The sequence below is a fragment of the Eurosta solidaginis genome, unplaced genomic scaffold (assembly GCF_040869045.1).
Source record: "Eurosta solidaginis isolate ZX-2024a unplaced genomic scaffold, ASM4086904v1 ctg00001660.1, whole genome shotgun sequence".
Taxonomy (NCBI): domain Eukaryota; kingdom Metazoa; phylum Arthropoda; class Insecta; order Diptera; family Tephritidae; genus Eurosta; species Eurosta solidaginis.
The window spans coordinates 2,434-28,976 of NW_027137222.1; the positions used below are offsets into that span (position 1 = coordinate 2,434).

Sequence of the window (26,543 nt, forward strand, 5' to 3'; positions counted from 1 at the left end):
TCCATATCTATTGAACCATGCAAGATAGAATCGATTTTGTTTTTGCACATGCTAGGTTTTTATGTGTATATTAATCCACAAGCTGATCCAAGGTTCTATCGCTAACGGTTCAATTTCTACGTTATACTGGGTGGGGTTAACCGACTAAAAGGGATAAGTGTCCATATCTATTGAACCAAGCAAGATAGAATCGATTTTATTTTTGCAGATGGTAGGTTTTTATGTGTATATTAATCCACAAGCTGATCCAAGATTCTATCGCTAACGGTTCAATTTCTACGTCATACTAGGTGGGGTTAACCGACTAATAGGGATAAGTGTCCATATCTATTGAACCAAGCAAGGTAGAATCGAATTTATTTTTGTAGATGGTAGGTTTTTATGTGCATATTAATCCACAAGCTGACCCAAGGTTCTATCGCTAACGGTTCAATTTCTACGTCAAACTGAGTGGGGTTAACCGACTAAAAGGGATAAGTGTCCATATCTATTGAACCATGCAAGATAGAATCGATTTTATTTTTGCAGATGGTAGGTTTTTATGTGTATATTAATCCACAAGCTGATCCAAGATTCTATCGCTAACGGTTCAATTTCTACGTCATTCTAGGTGGGGTTAACCGACTAATAGGGATAAGTGTCCATATCTATTGAACCAAGCAAGGTAGAATCGAATTTATTTTTGCAGATGGTAGGTTTTTATGTGCATATTAATCCACAAGCTGACCCAAGGTTCTATCGCTTACGGTTCAATTTCTACGTCAAACTGGGTGGGGTTAACCGACTAAAAGGGATAAGTGTCCATATCTATTGAACTAAGCAAGACAGAATCGATTTTATTTTTGCAGATGGTAGGTTTTTATGTGTATATTAATCCACTAGCTGATCCAAGGTTCTATCGCTAACGGTTCAATTTCTACGTCATACTGGGTGGGGTTAACCGACTAAAAGGGATAAGTGTCCATATCTATTGAACCATGCAAGATAGAATCGATTTTATTTTTGCAGATGGTAGGCTTTTATGTGCATATTAATCCACAAGCTGACCCAAGGTTCTATCGCTAACGGTTCAATTTCTACGTCAAACTGGGTGGGGTTAACCGACTAAAAGGGATAAGTGTCCATATCTATTGAACTAAGCAAGACAGAATCGATTTTATTTTTGCAGATGGTAGGTTTTTATGTGTATATTAATCCACTAGCTGATCCAAGGTTCTATCGCTAACGGTTCAATTTCTACGTCATACTGGGTGGGGTTAACCGACTAAAAGGGATAAGTGTCCATATCTATTGAACTAAGCAAGACAGTATCGATTTTATTTTTGCAGATGGTAGGTTTTTATGTGTATATTAATCCACTAGCTGATCCAAGGTTCTATGGCTAACGGTTCAATTTCTACGTCATACTGTGTGGGGTTAACCGACTAAAAGGGATAAATGTTCATATCTATTGAACTAAGCAAGACAGTATCGATTTTATTTTTGCAGATGGTAGGTTTTTATGTGTATATTAATCCACTAGCTGATCCAAGGTTCTATGGCTAACGGTTCAATTTCTACGTCAAACTGGGTGAGGTTAACCGACTAAAAGGGATAAGTGTCTGGCTAAACGAGCGTGGCAACACCAGCACACTGGCAGATGCAACCCTGCCACCCACTTAACACACCACACACTGACACTAACACGTTCACACACATAAATTGTCACACCACACATATACCTTCATATATAAACTTTTTCACAATTTGTAAAATTTTGTACGATACAGTCGATCTTGGCGCGCAATCGCAACGCATTTAAATATACCAATTTCGTTTTAAAATCATTCCTTTTCTTATCATTTTTTCTTTTATTTGTCTTGCGGATCTGATTCAATCGTTCGAGTGCAAGGTGAGTGCAGTGAACAGTGAAAAAAAAAGGGCTAAAGGAATATCTATGGTCCATCAAGCCGTAAAGAAAGGCACCTATGGACAGTGAAAACAAAAAATAAAAAACAAGAGACAATACAGTCCACACAAAAAAAAAATTAAATAACATAAATATTATACAAAAGCCCAAGTGCAAAATAGTTACAAGTGCACTAACAAAATATACATAAAATACATACATTGAACATAAAAAATTAATAAGTCAAAAATAATACGGGCGCGATAAATATTTACAAAAACAACAAAGCATATACGGGTCTTAAAACACAAAAAATCACATAAAATAAAACAAACAGAACGGGCGCGAAAGCCTCAAAAACATATGAAACATATATATATATATAACTACAGTGAAACTGGATAAACATTAGGGTGAAAAAAAAAAAAAATAAATATTTTATTAAAAATCCGCAAAACACAATATTTTAAAAATATTTATTAAACGCTTAAAAAATTAAATTGAGGATTAAAAATAATTCCGGGCGTGTATTTATAACACAAACAAAAATTAACAAAAAATACCTTAAAACTTACTTAAAAACTAATACCAACAACACAGGTACTCACTCTAACCCCTGATAGATTGCGGTAAGTTTTATCTAACCAATAGTAGAATTGCCTTAGTGGAAAAGAAAAAAAAGGAAGCAAATACTTTAACAATAAATTGTTATTCCCTAACGGCTAATAAATTTTTTCCTGTGCTAGCACAATAGCAAATCCAAAAAGACCGCTGTAATTGCAAGTATATACTTGCCAATATTGTCCCGCAATACCCCTTCGCCTTTCAAAAAGAGCTCGAAGCAGGATTGCTTAACAAAAAAATATATATATATACATATATATAAGTATAAAAAATTAATTGCGGCAAAAATTATAAATATAAATTTATAGTCCCGTTGTTTGCACCCAAAAAGAACATAATATACATATTTTGATCAACCTTATATCTAAACATACGGTAAAATAAACTATTGAGCCCATATACAAATCATACAAAATATAGATCCATAATAAAGGACAACACACAAAAAAAAAACAACCCATCTACTGCTTATTTTTCTGGTTGCTAAGCGCAACTTAATCACGATAAAACAAAAACAAATTAACATTCAAGTTTTCACTTGCAAATTTATCCCGCAATACCCCCTCTGCTTGCGTCTCTTAACATATCCATAAGTCAAGCAAAGGCAGGATTGTGTAAACTAAATAAGCAGTAGGCACAAGAAAAAGGAAAAATAATAATCATTTCCAACGCACTTTACTTTACCTACTTAGTACTTAAATACATATATTACAAAGCATATTCAGGGTAAAATTTGCACAAACAAATAAACGCTTGGTCAGCGACAAAGCTGCAATATAAGAAAAAACCCAAATCACCAGTTCCTTGACTTTAAAGGAAAGAAAACCAAAACAAAACAAATTTGTTATTTATCTATTGTTCTAGACATACAAATAAACAAACACACTAACTTGTGTTTAGCCACCTCCGCAATAGCTTAATAAACAAACATACATATATACAAGTAAGGTAATAACCGGTCTTACTTGAAGCGCAACCCAACAAACTTTTTTAGCATAAAAGCATTAAGTTTGATAAAACATAAACAAAGATCTGTTTGATTGCATATTTATTGCATTAGTTAATTACTTAAATTAATACCGCGTTAGAAACTACAGTCGCGCGCAAAACAAAAGAAACAAAAAAAATATAAATACAAAATTACATATCATAATTAAATTTGTACCTCTATATTTGCATTTATTATAAACGCGAAAAAAAAAAAAAAAATTTATTTAAAATAAAAACAACTTCCACTTAGTCAAGAAAACAAAGCCACAAATATATTACATATATAACACATTTTTGAAATAAATGTCAACTGACCCTAAAACGCCTCTTTTAATTGCACCAAAAATGGGTGATGAAGAAAAACCCCAAGGTACCCCTGCAGACGCTACACGCGCAAAACAGGGTTCAAAAGCCAAAAAAGGGAAAGATTTTTCAGCTGCAAAATTCATTGCAGAAAGTGACAGTGTCATAAAATACTGCACTAGATTCTCCTCATTACCTATAGAGGAAAACACGGAATCGGTTCTCGAGGTAAAAGAAAAATCGCTTGAAAGATTTTGGACACGACTCCAATCTGCGTATGACGCAATTATCGAAACCGACGATTCAGAGTTACCTGACCATTTTAAAGACTCGGCGTATTCAAAATACGAAAACTGCTTAGACCGATACGAAGAAACAAAGGCTATGATCTCCGATCAACTCAAACTTCTAAAGCCGGTTACTGCACCTACTCCACCTCAACGAGTAGAGCTGCCCCAAATACGAAATAACGAAGCAAGTTCAGGTATATATCTTAAAGTACCAGCATGTGATACCGAAGTATTTCATGGGGGTTATGAACAATGGCCGTCCTTCCGGGACATGTTTACAGCCGTATATATAAATCACCCAAAGTTATCACAAGCCCAAAAATTATACCATTTAAGAAATAAAACCAAAGGTCAAGCAGGGGCTATAGTAAAACAATTCGCACTTAATGACGACAATTTTAATCTGGCTTGGGAAGCGTTAAAGAGTAGATATGAAAATGAAAGAGTGTTGGTTGATAAACAAATAACCACATTAATGAACTTGCCAAAAATTCAAAAAGAAACAAGTGAGGAATTTCTTAAATTACAAGCAACAGTTACAAACTGTTTGTCGGTTCTAGCAACCCAAAATATTCCCACTGAAAACTGGGACCCCATTCTGGTAAATATTTGCGCTGCCACACTACCAGAAAAATCATTAATTTTATGGGAGCAATCTCTCTCATCCCGGAAAAAATGCCCAACGTGGCAACAAATGAAAGATTTCCTCACCACCCAGTTCGAAATCGCAGAACGGGTAGATAATAAAGCAACAAAGCCAAAAAATATGCAACAAATGCAAAACAAAAACTTCTTTAAACCCCAAGCCAATAATTATAATTCAAACAATAAGAGTTTCAATAGAAACCAGTCGTTCACTTCAGAACAACGAAGATATCCGTCATGCGAACTGTGCAATGGAGGTCATGCAATAAGATCTTGCGAGAAATTTAAAAACTTGTCAGTAAATGAGAGAAATAATCTGGTTAGAACCAAAAAACTCTGTACGAACTGCTTATCTAGTACTCATTCGCTACAGAATTGTCCGAGCAAATACAGCTGCTCACATTGCCAAAGGAGACATAATTCGTTGCTCCATAATAACAATTATAATAATAACCAAAATAGCTTTAACGCTAAAAGAACCACAGGACTAGCTGCAACTGCTACGTCTGAAAATCCCGAAACGGGAAATCCCGAAAATTGCCAAGAACAACCATGTTGTTCAAAATCTGCCAACATTCAAACGCTTCATTCCGATAATGAAAGCAAAACCTTACTACCCACAGCAATTGTTTCTATAGAACACCGAGGAGAATTGTTTAAATTAAGAGCCCTTATAGATCAAGGATCACAGCGATCCTTCATAACCTCTAAGGTTCAAAACAGGTTGAATCTGCCAACCAGACCAGCCAATTTCGAAATTTCAGGTATGGGCGGAAGAGTAGTACAAAACTCAACTAAAATCTGCCTCATTACCCTGGTTTCTCACAACGCCGATCAAAGAATAAAAGCACATGCTATAGTTCTACCACGACTTACAAATGTGCTTCCAAGCTATAACATTAGCAGCAAGCATTGGCAAAAGTTTTCGCATCTGAAACTAGCCGACCCTAATTGCCATACACCAGATCAAATCGACATATTATTGGGAAGCGACTTAATCCCCCAAATAATATTAGAAGGTGTTGAGAAAATTTCCAACACCCTTTTGGCCCAAAATACCGTTTTCGGATGGATTTTAAGCGGCCAAGTCAAAGAGAAAATCTTCACATTCACAACGCAAGTGGAAGATATTTCGAATGACGATCTTAACTCACAATTGAAAAAATTTTGGGAAGTGGAAGAACTCCCTCCCATACCCGTTACTACACCTGAAGATAAGTATTGTGAAGCTTTCTATGAATCCACAACTACAAGATCAGGTAACGGGAGGTACGTCGTTCGACTACCATTTAAACACCAATATCCAGATACACTCGCCTTAGGTCAATCACGAACCTCAGCACTTCAGCAATTTCTAAGTATGGAAAGAAACTTACTTAAGAAAGGCGATCTAAAAACCTCATATGATAACGTCCTCGAGGAATACCTACAATTAGATCATATGGAAGCAGTAGATTCCTATGAAAAAATTGCAAACGGTAAATATAAATCATTTTATCTCCCACACCATGCAGTTATTAAACCTGAAAAACTTACAACAAAAGTAAGAGTGGTATTTAATGCATCTAAAAGAACGAACTCGGGCAATTCACTAAATGATGTTCTATATACGGGACCAACATTGCAACCCGACTTAATGCTACTGATTTTACAGTGGCGTACGTATAAATACGTATTCAATGGTGACGTCGAAAAAATGTACAGACAAATCCTTGTACATACAGACGACCAAGATTACCAACGTATAATATTTCGTAATTCACCTAGTAGTCCGATACGAGACTACAAACTGAAAACGGTGACATTTGGCGTAAACTGCGCCCCCTTTCTGGCCATTCGAACATTGCATGAACTAGCAAAAGATACCAAAGCGCAACTACCTCTAGCCGCCCCGGTGCTTAGCTCTCAAACATATGTAGACGACATCCTGTCTGGAAGTCATAGCCTTTCCCTAGCGTGTGAATCACTGCATCAAGTCATCAAAGCTCTTGATTCAGCAGGTTTCCCGTTAAAAAAGATAACTGCAAACCATCCAGAAATACTGGCAAATATAAATAAAGAGCATCTATTAGATACAAACTTTTTGAAATTTGAAAAAGAGAGCACCACCAAAACCTTGGGCATACAGTGGAATGCGATATCAGATCAATTCTCATACACGCTTGAGTCAAGATCTGCAATATCAGCAAAAACGAAAAGACAAATTCTGTCATCTGTGGCAAAACTTTTCGACCCCGCAGGATGGCTTGCGCCAATTATGATACAAGCGAAAATCCTTATACAAGAATTATGGCTAGATGGAACAGATTGGGATGAAGTAGTCAAACCACTTCGGTTAATAAAATGGTCCCAATTTGCAAATAACTTGCATACTATCTCCGAGATACAAATACCTCGGTGGGTGAACTTCTCACCCGATCATCATGTGGAACTCCACGGCTTCTGCGATGCTTCGGAAAAAGCATACTGCGCAGCTATTTATATACGAACGCAACACAATGACAGAACTACAAGCCATTTATTAGTTGCAAAAGGCAAGGTCGCACCCCTTAAAACCGTAAGCCTTCCACGGCTTGAGCTATGCGGAGCACTTCTGCTCGCCAAGCTAGCCTCAACCGTACAAAGCAGCTTAAAGCTAAGCAATCGAAAATTATATCTGTGGTCTGATTCAGAAATTGTCTTAGCTTGGTTAGAAAACCCACCGCATACCTGGAAGACATACGTGTCAAACCGCACGGCTCAAATTCTTGACCTAGTTGGGCCAGCAACTTGGCGACATGTAGCCAGTGCTGATAACCCTGCGGATCTTGGCACAAGAGGCTGCAAACCACTGCACCTAACAACCACAACACTTTGGTGGAATGGCCCTAATTGGCTAATAGAATCACCAGAATCATGGCCAAAGTCCCCTGCACGTAATATCATAGCCCCGGAAAGTCGAAGAATCGAAGGCTTCCATGCGACTCTGGAGGAAAACGACATCCTTGAGCGATTTTCGTCGTTCCCCCGAGCGTTAAGGGTAATAGCGTATATGTTTCAATTTGTAGATCGCTTAAAGAATAAAGTAAGAGGAATCCCAAATACCTCAAGTTATGCTCTAACGCATCAAGATGTGCAGCGGGCAAAAATATCCTTAATCGAATTCACACAAAATCGATATTACAACAGTGAAAAGGCATTGTTGACGGAATCAAAGCCGATTGACAAAAAGAGCCCACTGTTAGTGCTTACCCCCTTTTTAGACTCGAAGGGTCTGCTTCGGGCCAATGGTAGACTAGCAAACTCCAATATGAGCTACAATGAGCGGCATCCTATATTAATTCCGGAAAAATCCGCATTTGCCACACTTTTTATTAATTACCTGCATATATTAATGTTACACGCCGAACCTCGGCTAATGCAACAAATGATCCGACAGGAATTTTATATACCCCGACTAAAGCCGTTAATAAAAAGGTGCATTTTCATGTGTAAAGTATGCACATTGCATAAACAGAAGATGCGCACGCAGATCATGGCAGCTTTACCACCTGAGCGCTGCAATTTCACTCTGCCCTTCACTATCACGGGTGTTGATTTTGCCGGACCTTTCCAGCTAAAGGCCTCGATGCTAAGGTCTTCTACCATAACGAAGGGTTACGTGGCCGTCTTTGTATGTTTTACGACAAAAGCGGTGCACTTAGAGTTATGTTCTGATCTTACTACTTCAGCTTTTCTCGCGGCATTTGCACGCTTTGTCGGACGGCGAGGATTTCCCTCAAAAATCATGAGCGACAATGGAAAAACCTTTATCGGTGCAAAAAGAGCCACCGAAAAGGAGTTCATCCAATTCGCTCAGCAAGTCTCGCCGGAAATCATTAAAAAATACGCACCCCAAGGCATTAACTGGCAATTTATTCCCCCCAGTGCACCACACATGGGTGGACTATGGGAATCAGCAGTAAAAAGCTTTAAATTACATTTTAAGAAAACAGCTGGCAATAATAAATTTACATTTGAAGAGTTTACGACTCTTTTAACACGAGTGGAAGCCGTTCTAAATTCCCGGCCACTCTCAGCGCTCTCGCAAGACCCCTCCGATTTTACAGCCCTTACTCCTGGGCATTTTCTGAGAGGAGCTCCACTTCTGGCTATCCCTGACGCAAATGTGGACTCACTATCCCTCATAAATCGATGGGAACGAATTAAAATTATCCATCACGAATTCAGTCGCCGATGGAAGGAGGAATATCTAAAAGACCTCCTTAAACGATATCGATGGAAAAATACACAAGAAGCTCCAAAAATTGGAGAATGCGTCCTAATTCATGACGAATGTCTCCCTCCAACTGAATGGCGGCTAGGTCGCATTGAAAAGGTACATTATGGCTCCGACGGTTACATCCGAGTAGTTGACCTGCGTACGCAAAACGGTACACTCACTCGACCGCTCGTAAAGCTTTGCTTTTTACCTATCGACCCTAACACCGATAATATTAATCACACAAATATCTAATGGCATAAAAATAAACCAAACCTAAACAAATTAACCGATCTAAACGAATATGCTTTAAAACCCAATCGAAAACAGCTTAAATGATAAATAAGATATTTATATTGATATATTTACATATGTCCATAAAGCTGCTTCTATCAAGCAATCAATATGCCCTTATGAGACACTAAAGTCCATTCTTTCTCCATACAGGGTATCATGGACATGGAAGTGGATGAAGCCGCCCCAAAACCCACCATCCGCTCAGCGGTTACCGTTCCCCGAGCACGCGCAACCCCGACAGCAGCGCCGCGCAACGCTGCATCCCGAGCAACGGGCCCACCGGACCAAAGTCCTCGTCCTGCATCGCAGAGGTCTAACATAGCGGCCACTCCGCAAACGCCACAAAGGGATCCGGTAGTGGCACATGGCGTGCGCTGCCCACTCTGCCGCCGCCCACATGCGCTACGCCTATGCGCAATATTTCGTGGCATGCAACCGATTCAACGGCAGCAGGTGGCACAAGCGCACGGCCATTGTCTAAATTGCTTGGCATTGTGGCATGCAACGACGGAGTGTACCTCCAGCACATTATGCCAACTGTGTGACAGGCCACACCATACCCTGCTCCACCGGACACCAAGGCGCAACGTCGCCGTCGTGCCATCACCACGCAACAACGTGCGTCAACGGCCACGCACTCATCACCAACCACAAGCACCACTTCCCTATTGGCAGCAGAACCAGCATCCAAGGCAGTGGACCCACCCAGGGGCCCGCTATCGCCCTCAAGCATCACCTCGTCGACCATCAACCACGCAGCGCAGCCGTCGCCCATCAGGGCTAAGTAACGTCGTGGCAACCCTGCAGCAGCTACAACGATTGCTAGGCTGATCACTCGCCTAGGGGGCCGGGATGGCTAAACGAGCGTGGCAACACCAGCACACTGGCAGATGCAACCCTGCCACCCACTTAACACACCACACACTGACACTAACACGTTCACACACATAAATTGTCACACCACACATATACCTTCATATATAAACTTTTTCACAATTTGTAAAATTTTGTACGATACAGTCGATCTTGGCGCGCAATCGCAACGCATTTAAATATACCAATTTCGTTTTAAAATCATTCCTTTTCTTATCATTTTTTCTTTTATTTGTCTTGCAGATCTGATTCAATCGTTCGAGTGCAAGGTGAGTGCAGTGAACAGTGAAAAAAAAAGGGCTAAAGGAATATCTAGTGTCCATATCTATTGAACCAAGCAATACAGAATCGATTTTATTTTTGCAGATGGTAGGTTTTTCTGTGTATATTAATCCACAAGTGATCCAAGGTTCCATCGCTAACGGTTCAATTTCTACGTCATACTGGGTGGGGTTAACCGACTAAAAGGGATAAGTGTCCATATCTATTGAACCATGCAAGATAGAATCGATTTTGTTTTTGCAGATGATAGGTTTTTATGTGTATATTAATCCACAAGCTGATCCAAGATTCTCTCGCTAACGGTTCAATTTCTACGTCATACTGTGTGGGGTTAACCGACTAAAAGGGATAAGTGTTCATATCTATTGAACCAAGCAAGACAGAATCGAGTTTGTTTTTGCAGATGATAGGTTTTTTTGTGTATATTAATCCACAAGCTGATCCAAGATTCTATCGCTAACGGTTCAATTTCTACGTCAAACTGGGTGGGGTTAACCGACTAAAAGGGATAAGTGTCCATATCTATTGAACTAAGCAAGACAGAATCGATTTTATTTTTGCAGATGGTAGGTTTTTATGTGTATATTAATCCACTAGCTGATCCAAGGTTCTATCGCTAACGGTTCAATTTCTACGTCATACTGGGTGGGGTTAACCGACTAAAAGGGATAAGTGTCCATATCTATTGAACCAAGCAAGACAGAATCGATTTTATTTTTGCAGATGGTAGGTTTTTATGTGTACATTAATCCAAAAGCTGATCCAAGGTTCTATCGCTAACGGTTCAATTTCTACGTTAAACTGGGTGAGGTTAACCGACTAAAAGGGATAAGTGTCCATATCTATTGAACCAAGCAATACAGAATCGATTTTATTTTTGCAGATGGTAGGTTTTTATGTGTATATTAATCCACAAGCTGATCTAAGGTTCTATCCCTAATGGTTTAATTTCTACGTCATACTGGGTGGGGTTAACCGACTAAAAGGGATAAGTGTCCATATCTATTGAACCATGCAAGATAGAATCGATTTTGTTTTTGCAGATGATAGGTTTTTATGTGTATATTAATCCACAAGCTGATCCAAGGTTCTATCGCTAACGGTTCAATTTCTACGTCATACTGGGTGGGGTTAACCGACTAAAAGGGATAAGTGTCCATATCTATTGAACCATGCAAGATAGAATCGATTTTGTTTTTGCAGATGATAGGTTTTTATGTGTATATTAATCCACAAGCTGATCCAATGTTCTATCGCTAACGGTTCAATTTCTACGTCATAAAAGGGATAAGTGTTCATATCTATTGTACCAAGCAAAATAGAATCGATTTTATTTTTGCATTATAGGTTTTTATGTGTATATTAATCCAAAAGCTGATCCAAAGTTCTATCGTTAGCGGTTCAATTTCTACGTCATACTGGGTGGGGTTAACCGACTAAAAGGGATAAGTGTCCATATCTATTGAACCAAGCAAGACAGAATCGATTTTATTTTTGCAGATGGTAGGTTTTTATGTGTATATTAATCCAAAAGATGATCCAAGGTTCTATCGCTAACGGTTCAATTTCTACGTCATGCTGGGTGGGGTTAACCGACTAAAAGGGATAAGTGTCCATATCTATTGAACCAAGCAAGACAGAATCAATTTTATTTTTGCAGATGGTAGGTTCTTATGGGCATACTAATCCACGAGCTGATCTAAGGTTCTATCGCTAACGGTTCAATTTCTACGTCAAACTGGGTGGGGTTAACCGACTAAAAGGGATAAGTGTCCATATCTATTGAACCAAGCAAGACAGAATCGATTTTATTTTTGCAGATGGTAGGTTTTTATGTGTATATTAATCCAAAAGCTGATCCAAGATTCTATCGCTAACGGTTCAATTTCTACGTCATACTGTGTGGGGTTAACCGACTAAAAGGGATAAGTGTCCATATGTATTGAACCAAGCAAGACAGAATCGATTTTGTTTTTGCAGATGGTAGGTTTTTCTGTGTATATTCATCCACAAGCTGATACAAGGTTCTATCGCTAACGGTTCAATTTCTACGTCATACTGGGTGGGGTTAACCGACTAAAAGGGATAAGTGTCCATATCTATTGAACCAAGCAAGACAGAATCGATTTTATTTTTGCAGATGGTAGGTTTTTCTGTGTATATTAATCCACAAGCTGATCCAAGGTTCTATCGCTAACGGTTCAATTTCTACGTCATACTGGGTGGGGTTAACCGACTAAAAGGGATAAGTGTCAATATCTATTGATCCATGCAAGATAGAATCGATTTTGTTTTTGCAGATGATAGGTTTTTATGTGTATATTAATCCACAAGCTGATTCAAGATTCTATCGCTAACGGTTCAATTTCTACGTCATACTGGGTGGGGTTAACCGACTAAAAGGGATAAATGTCCATATCTATTGAACCATGCAAGATAGAATAGATTTTTTTTTGCAGATGATAGGTTTTTATGTGTATATTAATCCACAAGCTGATCTAAGGTTCTATCGCTAACGGTTTAATTTCTACGTCATACTGGGTGGGGTTAACCGACTAAAAGGGATAAGTGTCCATATCTATTGAACCATGCAAGATAGAATCGATTTTGTTTTTGCAGATGATAGGTTTTTATGTGTATATTAATCCACAAGCTGATCCAAGGTTCTATCGCTAACGGTTCAATTTCTACGTCATACTGGGTGGGGTTAACCGACTAAAAGAGGTAAGTGTCCATATCTATTGAACGATGCAAGATAGAATCGATTTTGTTTTTGCAGATGATAGGTTTTTATGTGTATATTAATCCACAAGCTGATCCAAGGTTCTATCGCTAACGGTTCAATTTCTACGTCATAAAAGGGATAAGTGTCCATATCTATTGAACCAAGCAAAATAGAATCGATTTTATTTTTGCAGATTATAGGTTTTTATGTGTATATTAATCCACAAGCTGATCCAAGGTTCTATCGCTTACGGTTCAATTTCTACGTCATACTGTGTGGGGTTAACCGACTAAAAGGGATAAATGTCCATATCTATTGAACCAAGCAAGATAGAATCGATTTTGTTTTTTCAGATGATAGGTTTTTATGTGTATATTAATCCACAAGCTGATCCAAGGTTCTATCGCTAACGGTTCAATTTCTACGTCATACTGGGTGGGGTTAACCGGCTAATAGGGATAAGTGTCAATATCTATTGAACCAAGCAAGGTAGAATCGAATTTATTTTTGCAGATGGTAGGCTTTTATGTGCATATTAATCCACAAGCTGATCCAAGGTTCTATCGCTAACGGTTCAATTTCTACGTCAAACTGAGTGGGGTTAACCGACTAAAAGGGATAAGTGTCCATATCTATTGAACCATGCAAGATAGAATCGATTTTATTTTTGCAGATGGTAGGTTTTTATGTGTATATTAATCCACAAGCTGATCCAAGATTCTATCGCTAACGGTTCAATTTCTACGTCATTCTAGGTGGGGTTAACCGACTAATAGGGATAAGTGTCCATATCTATTGAACCAAGCAAGGTAGAATCGAATTTATTTCTGCAGATGGTAGGTTTTTATGTGCATATTAATCCACAAGCTGACCCAAGGTTCTATCGCTAACGGTTCAATTTCTACGTCAAACTGGGTGGGGTTAACCGACTAAAAGGGATAAGTGTCCATATCTATTGAACTAAGCAAGACAGAATCGATTTTATTTTTGCAGATGGTAGGTTTTTATGTGTATATTAATCCACTAGCTGATCCAAGGTTCTATCGCTAACGGTTCAATTTCTACGACATACTGGGTGGGGTTAACCGACTAAAAGGGATAAGTGTCCATATCTATTGAACCATGCAAGATAGAATCGATTTTATTTTTGCAGATGGTAGGCTTTTATGTGCTTATTAATCCACAAGCTGACCCAAGGTTCTATCGCTAACGGTTCAATTTCTACGTCAAACTGGGTGGGGTTAACCGACTAAAAGGGATAAGTGTCCATATCTATTGAACTAAGCAAGACAGTATCGATTTTATTTTTGCAGATGGTAGGTTTTTATGTGTATATTAATCCACTAGCTGATCCAAGGTTCTATGGCTAACGGTTCAATTTCTACGTCATACTGTGTGGGGTTAACCGACTAAAAGGGATAAATGTTCATATCTATTGAACCAAGCAAGACAGAATCGAGTTTGTTTTTGCAGGTGATAGGTTTTTATGTGTATATTAATCCACAAGCTGATCCAAGATTCTATCGCTAACGGTTCAATTTCTACGTCAAACTGGGTGGGGTTAACCGACTAAAAGGGATAAGTGTCCATATCTATTGAACTAAGCAAGACAGAATCGATTTTATTTTTGCAGATGGTAGGTTTTTATGTGTATATTAATCCACTAGCTGATCCAAGGTTCTATCGCTAACGGTTCAATTTCTACGTCATACTGGGTGGGGTTAACCGACTAAAAGGGATAAGTGTCCATATCTATTGAACCAAGCAAGACAGAATCGATTTTATTTTTGCAGATGGTAGGTTTTTATGTGTACATTAATCCAAAAGCTGATCCAAGGTTCTATCGCTAACGGTTCAATTTCTACGTCAAACTGGGTGAGGTTAACCGACTAAAAGGGATAAGTGTCCATATCTATTGAACCAAGCAATACAGAATCGATTTTATTTTTGCAGATGGTAGGTTTTTCTGTGTATATTAATCCACAAGTGATCCAAGGTTCTATCGCTAACGGTTCAATTTCTACGTCATACTGGGTGGGGTTAACCGACTAAAAGGGATAAGTGTCCATATCTATTGAACCATGCAAGATAGAATCGATTTTGTTTTTGCAGATGATAGGTTTTTATGTGTATATTAATCCACAAGCTGATCCAAGATTCTCTCGCTAACGGTTCAATTTCTACGTCATACTGTGTGGGGTTAACCGACTAAAAGGGATAAGTGTTCATATCTATTGAACCAAGCAAGACAGAATCGAGTTTGTTTTTGCAGATGATAGGTTTTTTTGTGTATATTAATCCACAAGCTGATCCAAGATTCTATCGCTAACGGTTCAATTTCTACGTCAAACTGGGTGGGGTTAACCGACTAAAAGGGATAAGTGTCCATATCTATTGAACTAAGCAAGACAGAATCGATTTTATTTTTGCAGATGGTAGGTTTTTATGTGTATATTAATCCACTAGCTGATCCAAGGTTCTATCGCTAACGGTTCAATTTCTACGTCATACTGGGTGGGGTTAACCGACTAAAAGGGATAAGTGTCCATATCTATTGAACCAAGCAAGACAGAATCGATTTTATTTTTGCAGATGGTAGGTTTTTATGTGTACATTAATCCAAAAGCTGATCCAAGGTTCTATCGCTAACGGTTCAATTTCTACGTTAAACTGGGTGAGGTTAACCGACTAAAAGGGATAAGTGTCCATATCTATTGAATCAAGCAATACAGAATCGATTTTATTTTTGCAGATGGTAGGTTTTTATGTGTATATTAATCCACAAGCTGATCTAAGGTTCTATCCCTAATGGTTTAATTTCTACGTCATACTGGGTGGGGTTAACCGACTAAAAGGGATAAGTGTCCATATCTATTGAACCATGCAAGATAGAATCGATTTTGTTTTTGCAGATGATAGGTTTTTATGTGTATATTAATCCACAAGCTGATCCAAGGTTCTATCGCTAACGGTTCAATTTCTACGTCATACTGGGTGGGGTTAACCGACTAAAAGGGATAAGTGTCCATATCTATTGAACCATGAAAGATAGAATCGATTTTGTTTTTGCAGATGATAGGTTTTTATGTGTATATTAATCCACAAGCTGATCCAAGGTTCTATCGCTAACGGTTCAATTTCTACGTCATAAAAGGGATAAGTGTTCATATCTATTGTACCAAGCAAAATAGAATCGATTTTATTTTTGCATTATAGGTTTTTATGTGTATATTAATCCAAAAGCTGATCCGAAGTTCTATCGTTAGCGGTTCAATTTCTACGTCATATTGGGTGGGGTTAACCGACTAAAAGGGATAAGTGTCCATATCTATTGAACCAAGCAAGACAGAATCGATTTTATTTTTGCAGATGGTAGGTTTTTATGTGTATATTAATCCAAAAGATGATCCAAGGTTCTATCGCTAACGGTTCAATTTCTACGTCATGCTGGGTGGGGTTAACCGACTAAAAGGGATAAGTGTCCATATCTATTGAACCAAGCAAGACAGAATCAATTTTATTTTTGCAGATGGTAGGTTCTTATGGGCATACTAATCCACGAGCTGATCTAAGGTTCTATCGCTAACGGTTCAATTTCTACGTCAAACTGGGTGGGGTTAACCGACTAAAAGGGATAAGTGTCCATATCTATTGAACCAAGCAAGACAGAATCGATTTTATTTTTGCAGATGGTAGGTTTTTATGTGTATATTAATCCAAAAGCTGATCCAAGATTCTATCGCTAACGGTTCAATTTCTACGTCATACTGTGTGGGGTTAACCGACTAAAAGGGATAAGTGTCCATATGTATTGAACCAAGCAAGACAGAATCGATTTTGTTTTTGCAGATGGTAGGTTTTTCTGTGTATATTCATCCACAAGCTGATACAAGGTTCTATCGCTAACGGTTCAATTTCTACGTCATACTGGGTGGGGTTAACCGACTAAAAGGGATAAGTGTCCATATCTATTGAACCAAGCAAGACAGAACCGATTTTATTTTTGCAGATGGTAGGTTTTTCTGTGTATATTAATCCACAAGCTGATCCAAGGTTCTATCGCTAACGGTTCAATTTCTACGTCATACTGGGTGGGGTTAACCGACTAAAAGGGATAAGTGTCAATATCTATTGATCCATGCAAGATAGAATCGATTTTGTTTTTGCAGATGATAGGTTTTTATGTGTATATTAATCCACAAGCTGATTCAAGATTCTATCGCTAACGGTTCAATTTCTACGTCATACTGGGTGGGGTTAACCGACTAAAAGGGATAAATGTCCATATCTATTGAACCATGCAAGATAGAATAGATTTTTTTTTGCAGATGATAGGTTTTTATGTGTATATTAATCCACAAGCTGATCTAAGGTTCTATCGCTAACGGTTTAATTTCTACGTCATACTGGGTGGGGTTAACCGACTAAAAGGGATAAGTGTCCATATCTATTGAACCATGCAAGATAGAATCGATTTTGTTTTTGCAGATGATAGGTTTTTATGTGTATATTAATCCACAAGCTGATCCAAGGTTCTATCGCTAACGGTTCAATTTCTACGTCATACTGGGTGGGGTTAACCGACTAAAAGAGATAAGTGTCCATATCTATTGAACGATGCAAGATAGAATCGATTTTGTTTTTGCAGATCATAGGTTTTTATGTGTATATTAATCCACAAGCTGATCCAAGGTTCTATCGCTAACGGTTCAATTTCTACGTCATAAAAGGGATAAGTGTCCATATCTGTTGAACCAAGCAAAATAGAATCGATTTTATTTTTGCAGATTATAGGTTTTTATGTGTATATTAATCCACAAGCTGATCCAAGGTTCCATCGCTAACGGTTCAATTTCTACGTCATACTGTGTGGGGTTAACCGACTAAAAGGGATAAATGTCCATATCTATTGAACCAAGCAAGATAGAATCGATTTTGTTTTTTCAGATGATAGGTTTTTATGTGTATATTAATCCACAAGCTGATCCAAGGTTCTATCGCTAACGGTTCAATTTCTACGTCATACTGGGTGGGGTTAACCGGCTAATAGGGATAAGTGTCAATATCTATTGAACCAAGCAAGGTAGAATCGAATTTATTTTTGCAGATGGTAGGCTTTTATGTGCATATTAATCCACAAGCTGATCCAAGGTTCTATCGCTAACGGTTCAATTTCTACGTCAAACTGGGTGAGGTTAACCGACTAGAAGGGATAAGTGTCCATATCTATTGAACCAAGCAAGACAGAATCGATTTTATTTTTGCAGATGGTAGGTTTTTCTGTGTATATTAATCCATAAGCTGATCCAAGGTTCTATCGCTAACGGTTCAATTTCTACTTCATCCTGGGTGGGGTTAACCGACTAAAAGGGATAAGTGTCCATTATCTATTGAACCATGCAAGATAGAATCGATTTTGTTTTTGCAGATGATAGGTTTTTATGTGTATATTAATCCACAAGCTGATCCAAGGTTCTATCGCTAACGGTTCAATTTCTACGTCATACTGGGTGTGGTTAACCGACTAAAAGGGATAAGTGTCCACAGCTATTGAACCATGCAAGATAGATCGATTTTGTTTTTGCAGATAATAGGTTTTTATGCGTGTATTAATCTACAAGCAGATCCAAGGTTCTATCGCTAACGGTTCAATTTCTACGTCATACTGGGTGGGTTTTACCGACTAAAAGGTATAAATGTCCATATCTATTGAACCATGCAAGATAGAATCGATTTTGTTTTTGCAGATGATAGGTTCTTATGCGTATATTAATCCACAAGCTGATCCAAGGTTCTATCGCTAACGGTTCAATTTCTACGTCTTACTGGGTGGGGTTAACCGACTAAAAGGGATAAGTGTCCATACCTATTGAACCATGCAAGATAGAATCGATTTTATTTTTGCAGATGGTAGGCTTTTATGTGCATATTAATCCACAAGCTGACCCAAGGTTCTATCGCTAACGGTTCAATTTCTACGTCAAACTGGGTGGGGTTAACCGACTAAAAGGGATAAGTGTCCATATCTATTGAACCATGCAAGATAGAATCGATTTTATTTTTGCAGATGGTAGGCTTTTATGTGCATATTAATCCACAAGCTGACCCAAGGTTCTATCGCTAACGGTTCAATTTCTACGTCAAACTGGGTGGGGTTAACCGACTAAAAGGGATAAGTGTCCATATCTATTGAACTAAGCAAGACAGTATCGATTTTAATTTTGCAGATGGTAGGTTTTTATGTGTATATTAATCCACTAGCTGATCCAAGGTTCTATGGCTAACGGTTCAATTTCTACGTCATACTGTGTGGGGTTAACCGACTAAAAGGGATAAATGTTCATATCTATTGAACCAAGCAAGACAGAATCGAGTTTGTTTTTGCAGATGATAGGTTTTTATGTGTATATTAATCCACAAGCTGATCCAAGATTCTATCGCTAACGGTTCAATTTCTACGTCAAACTGGGTGGGGTTAACCGACTAAAAGGGATAAGTGTCCATATCTATTGAACCATGCAAGATAGAATCGATTTTATTTTTGCAGATGGTAGGCTTTTATGTGCATATTAATCCACAAGCTGACCCAAGGTTCTATCGCTAACGGTTCAATTTCTACGTCAAACTGGGTGGGGTTAACCGACTAAAAGGGATAAGTGTCCATATCTATTGAACCATGCAAGATAGAATCGATTTTATTTTTGCAGATGGTAGGTTTTTATGTGTATATTAATCCACTAGCTGATCCAAGGTTCTATCGCTAACGGTTCAATTTCTACGTCATACTGGGTGGGGTTAACCGACTAAAAGGGATAAGTGTCCATATCTATTGAACCATGCAAGATAGAATCGATTTTATTTTTGCAGATGGTAGGTTTTTATGTGTATATTAATCCACTAGCTGATCCAAGGTTCTATCGCTAACGGTTCAATTTCTACGTCATACTGGGTGGGGTTAACCGACTAAAAGGGATAAGTGTCCATATCTATTGAACTAAGCAAGACAGAATCGATTTTATTTTTGCAGATGGTAGGTTTTTATGTGTATATTAATCCACTAGCTGATCCAAGGTTCTATCGCTAACGGTTCAATTTCTACGTCATACTGGGTGGGGTTAACCGACTAAAAGGGATAAGTGTCCATATCTATTGAACCATGCAAGATAGAATCGATTTTATTTTTGCAGATGGTAGGCTTTTATGTGCATATTAATCCACAAGCTGACCCAAGGTTCTATCGCTAACGGTTCAATTTCTACGTCAAACTGGGTGGGGTTAACCGACTAAAAGGGATAAGTGTCCATATCTATTGAACTAAGCAAGACAGTATCGATTTTATTTTTGCAGATGGTAGGTTTTTATGTGTATATTAATCCACTAGCTGATCCAAGGTTCTATGGCTAACGGTTCAATTTCTACGTCATACTGTGTGGGGTTAACCGACTAAAAGGGATAAATGTTCATATCTATTGAACCAAGCAAGACAGAATCGAGTTTGTTTTTGCAGATGATAGGTTTTTATGTGTGTATTAATCCACAAGCTGATCCAAGATTCTATCGCTAACGGTTCAATTTCTACGTCAAACTGGGTGGGGTTAACCGACTAAAAGGGATAAGTGTCCATATCTATTGAACTAAGCAAGACAGAATCGATTTTATTTTTGCAGATGGTAGGTTTTTATGTGTATATTAATCCACTAGCTGATCCAAGGTTCTATCGCTAACGGTTCAATTTCTACGTCATACTGGGTGGGGTTAATCGACTAAAAGGGATAAGTGTCCATATCTATTGAACCAAGCAAGACAGAATCGATTTTATTTTTGCAGATGGTAGGTTTTTATGTGTATATTAATCCACAAGCTGATCCAAGATTCTCTCGCTAACGGTTCAATTTCTACGTCATACTGTGTGGGGTTAACCGACTAAAAGGGATAAGTGTTCATATCTATTGAACCAAGCAAGACAGAATCGAGTTTGTTTTTGCAGATGATAGGTTTTTTTGTGTATATTAATCCACAAGCTGATCCAAGATTCTATCGCTAACGGTTCAATTTCTACGTCAAACTGGGTGGGGTTAACCGACTAAAAGGGATAAGTGTCCATATCTATTGAACTAAGCAAGACAGAATCGATTTTATTTTTGCAGATGGTAGGTTTTTATGTGTATATTAATCCACTAGCTGATCCAAGGTTCTATCGCTAACGGTTCAATTTCTACGTCATACTGGGTGGGGTTAACCGACTAAAAGGGATAAGTGTCCATATCTATTGAACCAAGCAAGACAGAATCGATTTTATTTTTGCAGATGGTAGGTTTTTATGTGTACATTAATCCAAAAGCTGATCCAAGGTTCTATCGCTAACGGTTCAATTTCTACGTTAAACTGGGTGAGGTTAACCGACTAAAAGGGATAAGTGTCCATATCTATTGAACCAAGCAATACAGAATCGATTTTATTTTTGCAGATGGTAGGTTTTTATGTGTATATTAATCCACAAGCTGATCTAAGGTTCTATCCCTAATGGTTTAATTTCTACGTCATACTGGGTGGGGTTAACCGACTAAAAGGGATAAGTGTCCATATCTATTGAACCATGCAAGATAGAATCGATTTTGTTTTTGCAGATGATAGGTTTTTATGTGTATATTAATCCACAAGCTGATCCAAGGTTCTATCGCTAACGGTTCAATTTCTACGTCATACTGGGTGGGGTTAACCGACTAAAAGGGATAAGTGTCCATATCTATTGAACCATGCAAGATAGAATCGATTTTGTTTTTGCAGATGATAGGTTTTTATGTGTATATTAATCCACAAGCTGATCCAAGGTTCTATCGCTAACGGTTCAATTTCTACGTCATAAAAGGGATAAGTGTTCATATCTATTGTACCAAGCAAAATAGAATCGATTTTATTTTTGCATTATAGGTTTTTATGTGTATATTAATCCAAAAGCTGATCCAAAGTTCTATCGTTAGCGGTTCAATTTCTACGTCATACTGGGTGGGGTTAACCGACTAAAAGGGATAAGTGTCCATATCTATTGAACCAAGCAAGACAGAATCGATTTTATTTTTGCAGATGGTAGGTTTTTATGTGTATATTAATCCAAAAGATGATCCAAGGTTCTATCGCTAACGGTTCAATTTCTACGTCATGCAGGGTGGGGTTAACCGACTAAAAGGGATAAGTGTCCATATCTATTGAACCAAGCAAGACAGAATCAATTTTATTTTTGCAGATGGTAGGTTCTTATGGGCATACTAATCCACGAGCTGATCTAAGGTTCTATCGCTAACGGTTCAATTTCTACGTCAAACTGGGTGGGGTTAACCGACTAAAAGGGATAAGTGTCCATATCTATTGAACCAAGCAAGACAGAATCGATTTTATTTTTGCAGATGGTAGGTTTTTATGTGTATATTAATCCAAAAGCTGATCCAAGATTCTATCGCTAACGGTTCAATTTCTACGTCATACTGTGTGGGGTTAACCGACTAAAAGGGATAAGTGTCCATATGTATTGAACCAAGCAAGACAGAATCGATTTTGTTTTTGCAGATGGTAGGTTTTTCTGTGTATATTCATCCACAAGCTGATACAAGGTTCTATCGCTAACGGTTCAATTTCTACGTCATACTGGGTGGGGTTAACCGACTAAAAGGGATAAGTGTCCATATCTATTGAACCAAGCAAGACAGAATCGATTTTATTTTTGCAGATGGTAGGTTTTTCTGTGTATATTAATCCACAAGCTGATCCAAGGTTCTATCGCTAACGGTTCAATTTCTACGTCATACTGGGTGGGGTTAACCGACTAAAAGGGATAAGTGTCAATATCTATTGATCCATGCAAGATAGAATCGATTTTGTTTTTGCAGATGATAGGTTTTTATGTGTATATTAATCCACAAGCTGATTCAAGATTCTATCGCTAACGGTTCAATTTCTACGTCATACTGGGTGGGGTTAACCGACTAAAAGGGATAAATGTCCATATCTATTGAACCATGCAAGATAGAATAGATTTTTTTTTGCAGATGATAGGTTTTTATGTGTATATTAATCCACAAGCTGATCTAAGGTTCTATCGCTAACGGTTTAATTTCTACGTCATACTGGGTGGGGTTAACCGACTAAAAGGGATAAGTGTCCATATCTATTGAACCATGCAAGATAGAATCGATTTTGTTTTTGCATATGATAGGTTTTTATGTGTATATTAATCCACAAGCTGATCCAAGGTTCTATCGCTAACGGTTCAATTTCTACGTCATACTGGGTTGGGTTAACCGACTAAAAGGGATAAGTGTCCATATCTATTGAACGATGCAAGATAGAATCGATTTTGTTTTTGCAGATGATAGGTTTTTATGTGTATATTAATCCACAAGCTGATCCAAGGTTCTATCGCTAACGGTTCAATTTCTACGTCATAAAAGGGATAAGTGTCCATATCTGTTGAACCAAGCAAAATAGAATCGATTTTATTTTTGCAGATTATAGGTTTTTATGTGTATATTAATCCACAAGCTGATCCAAGGTTCTATCGCTAACGGTTCAATTTCTACGTCATACTGTGTGGGGTTAACCGACTAAAAGGGATAAATGTCCATATCTATTGAACCAAGCAAGATAGAATCGATTTTGTTTTTTCAGATGATAGGTTTTTATGTGTATATTAATCCACAAGCTGATCCAAGGTTCTATCGCTAACGGTTCAATTTCTACGTCATACTGGGTGGGGTTAACCGGCTAATAGAGATAAGTGTCAATATCTATTGAACCAAGCAAGGTAGAATCGAATTTATTTTTGCAGATGGTAGGCTTTTATGTGCATATTAATCCACAAGCTGATCCAAGGTTCTATCGCTAACGGTTCAATTTCTACGTCAAACTGGGTGAGGTTAACCGACTAGAAGGGATAAGTGTCCATATCTATTGAACCAAGCAAGACAGAATCGATTTTATTTTTGCAGATGGTAGGTTTTTCTGTGTATATTAATCCATAAGCTGATCCAAGGTTCTATCGCTAACGGTTCAATTTCTACTTCATCCTGGGTGGGGTTAACCGACTAAAAGGGATAAGTGTCCATTATCTATTGAACCATGCAAGATAGAATCGATTTTGTTTTTGCAGATGATAGGTTTTTATGTGTATATTAATCTACAAGCAGATCCAAGGTTCTATCGCTAACGGTTCAATTTCTACGTCATACTGGGTGGGTTTTACCGACTAAAAGGTATAAATGTCCATATCTATTGAACCATGCAAGATAGAATCGATTTTGTTTTTGCAGATGATAGGTTCTTATGCGTATATTAATCCACAAGCTGATCCAAGGTTCTATCGCTAACGGTTCAATTTCTACGTCATACTGGGTGGGGTTAACCGACTAAAAGGGATAAGTGTCCATATCTATTGAACCATGCAAGATAGAATCGATTTTATTTTTGCAGATGGTAGGCTTTTATGTGCATATTAATCCACAAGCTGACCCAAGGTTCTATCGCTAACGGTTCAATTTCTACGTCAAACTGGGTGGGGTTAACCGACTAAAAGGGATAAGTGTCCATATCTATTGAACCATGCAAGATAGAATCGATTTTATTTTTGCAGATGGTAGGCTTTTATGTGCATATTAATCCACAAGCTGACCCAAGGTTCTATCGCTAACGGTTCAATTTCTACGTCAAACTGGGTGGGGTTAACCGACTAAAAGGGATAAGTGTCCATATCTATTGAACTAAGCAAGACAGTATCGATTTTAATTTTGCAGATGGTAGGTTTTTATGTGTATATTAATCCACTAGCTGATCCAAGGTTCTATGGCTAACGGTTCAATTTCTACGTCATACTGTGTGGGGTTAACCGACTAAAAGGGATAAATGTTCATATCTATTGAACCAAGCAAGACAGAATCGAGTTTGTTTTTGCAGATGATAGGTTTTTATGTGTATATTAATCCACAAGCTGATCCAAGATTCTATCGCTAACGGTTCAATTTCTACGTCAAACTGGGTGGGGTTAACCGACTAAAAGGGATAAGTGTCCATATCTATTGAACCATGCAAGATAGAATCGATTTTATTTTTGCAGATGGTAGGTTTTTATGTGTATATTAATCCACAAGCTGATCCAAGATTCTATCGCTAACGGTTCAATTTCTACGTCAAACTGGGTGGGGTTAACCGACTAAAAGGGATAAGTGTCCATATCTATTGAACCATGCAAGATAGAATCGATTTTATTTTTGCAGATGGTAGGTTTTTATGTGTACATTAATCCAAAAGCTGATCCAAGGTTCTATCGCTAACGCTTCAATTTCTACGTTAAACTGGGTGAGGTTAACCGACTAAAAGGGATAAGTGTCCATATCTATTGAACCAAGCAAGACAGAATCGATTTTATTTTTGCAGATGGTAGGTTTTTATGTGTATATTAATCCACAAGCTGATCCAAGATTCTCTCGCTAACGGTTCAATTTCTACGTCATACTGTGTGGGGTTAACCGACTAAAAGGGATAAGTGTTCATATCTATTGAACCAAGCAAGACAGAATCGAGTTTGTTTTTGCAGATGATAGGTTTTTTTGTGTATATTAATCCACAAGCTGATCCAAGATTCTATCGCTAACGGTTCAATTTCTACGTCAAACTGGGTGGGGTTAACCGACTAAAAGGGATAAGTGTCCATATCTATTGAACTAAGCAAGACAGAATCGATTTTATTTTTGCAGATGGTAGGTTTTTATGTGTATATTAATCCACTAGCTGATCCAAGGTTCTATCGCTAACGGTTCAATTTCTACGTCATACTGGGTGGGGTTAACCGACTAAAAGGGATAAGTGTCCATATCTATTGAACCAAGCAAGACAGAATCGATTTTATTTTTGCAGATGGTAGGTTTTTATGTGTACATTAATCCAAAAGCTGATCCAAGGTTCTATCGCTAACGGTTCAATTTCTACGTTAAACTGGGTGAGGTTAACCGACTAAAAGGGATAAGTGTCCATATCTATTGAACCAAGCAATACAGAATCGATTTTATTTTTGCAGATGGTAGGTTTTTATGTGTATATTAATCCACAAGCTGATCTAAGGTTCTATCCCTAATGGTTTAATTTCTACGTCATACTGGGTGGGGTTAACCGACTAAAAGGGATAAGTGTCCATATCTATTGAACCATGCAAGATAGAATCGATTTTGTTTTTGCAGATGATAGGTTTTTATGTGTATATTAATCCACAAGCTGATCCAAGGTTCTATCGCTAACGGTTCAATTTCTACGTCATAAAAGGGATAAGTGTTCATATCTATTGTACCAAGCAAAATAGAATCGATTTTATTTTTGCATTATAGGTTTTTATGTGTATATTAA

General features: G+C 37.9%; 1 protein-coding gene across 1 annotated transcript; it reads left to right on the forward strand.

Moving 5' to 3' along the window:
• Window positions 1-1,751: 1,751 nt before the first annotated feature.
• On the forward strand, window positions 1,752-10,108 carry LOC137236277 (uncharacterized). The gene is made up of 2 exons (XM_067758829.1): window positions 1,752-1,891; window positions 9,428-10,108. Exon 2 carries the CDS (start codon window positions 9,434-9,436, stop codon window positions 10,106-10,108), a length of 675 nt encoding a protein of 224 aa, XP_067614930.1. The 5' UTR covers window positions 1,752-1,891; window positions 9,428-9,433.
• Window positions 10,109-26,543: the final 16,435 nt, after the last annotated feature.

Coding starts and splice junctions, on each gene's coding strand:
- LOC137236277 (XM_067758829.1), top strand. CDS start 9,434: ATGGACATGGAAGTGGATGAAGCCGCCCCAAAACCCACCATCCGCTCA.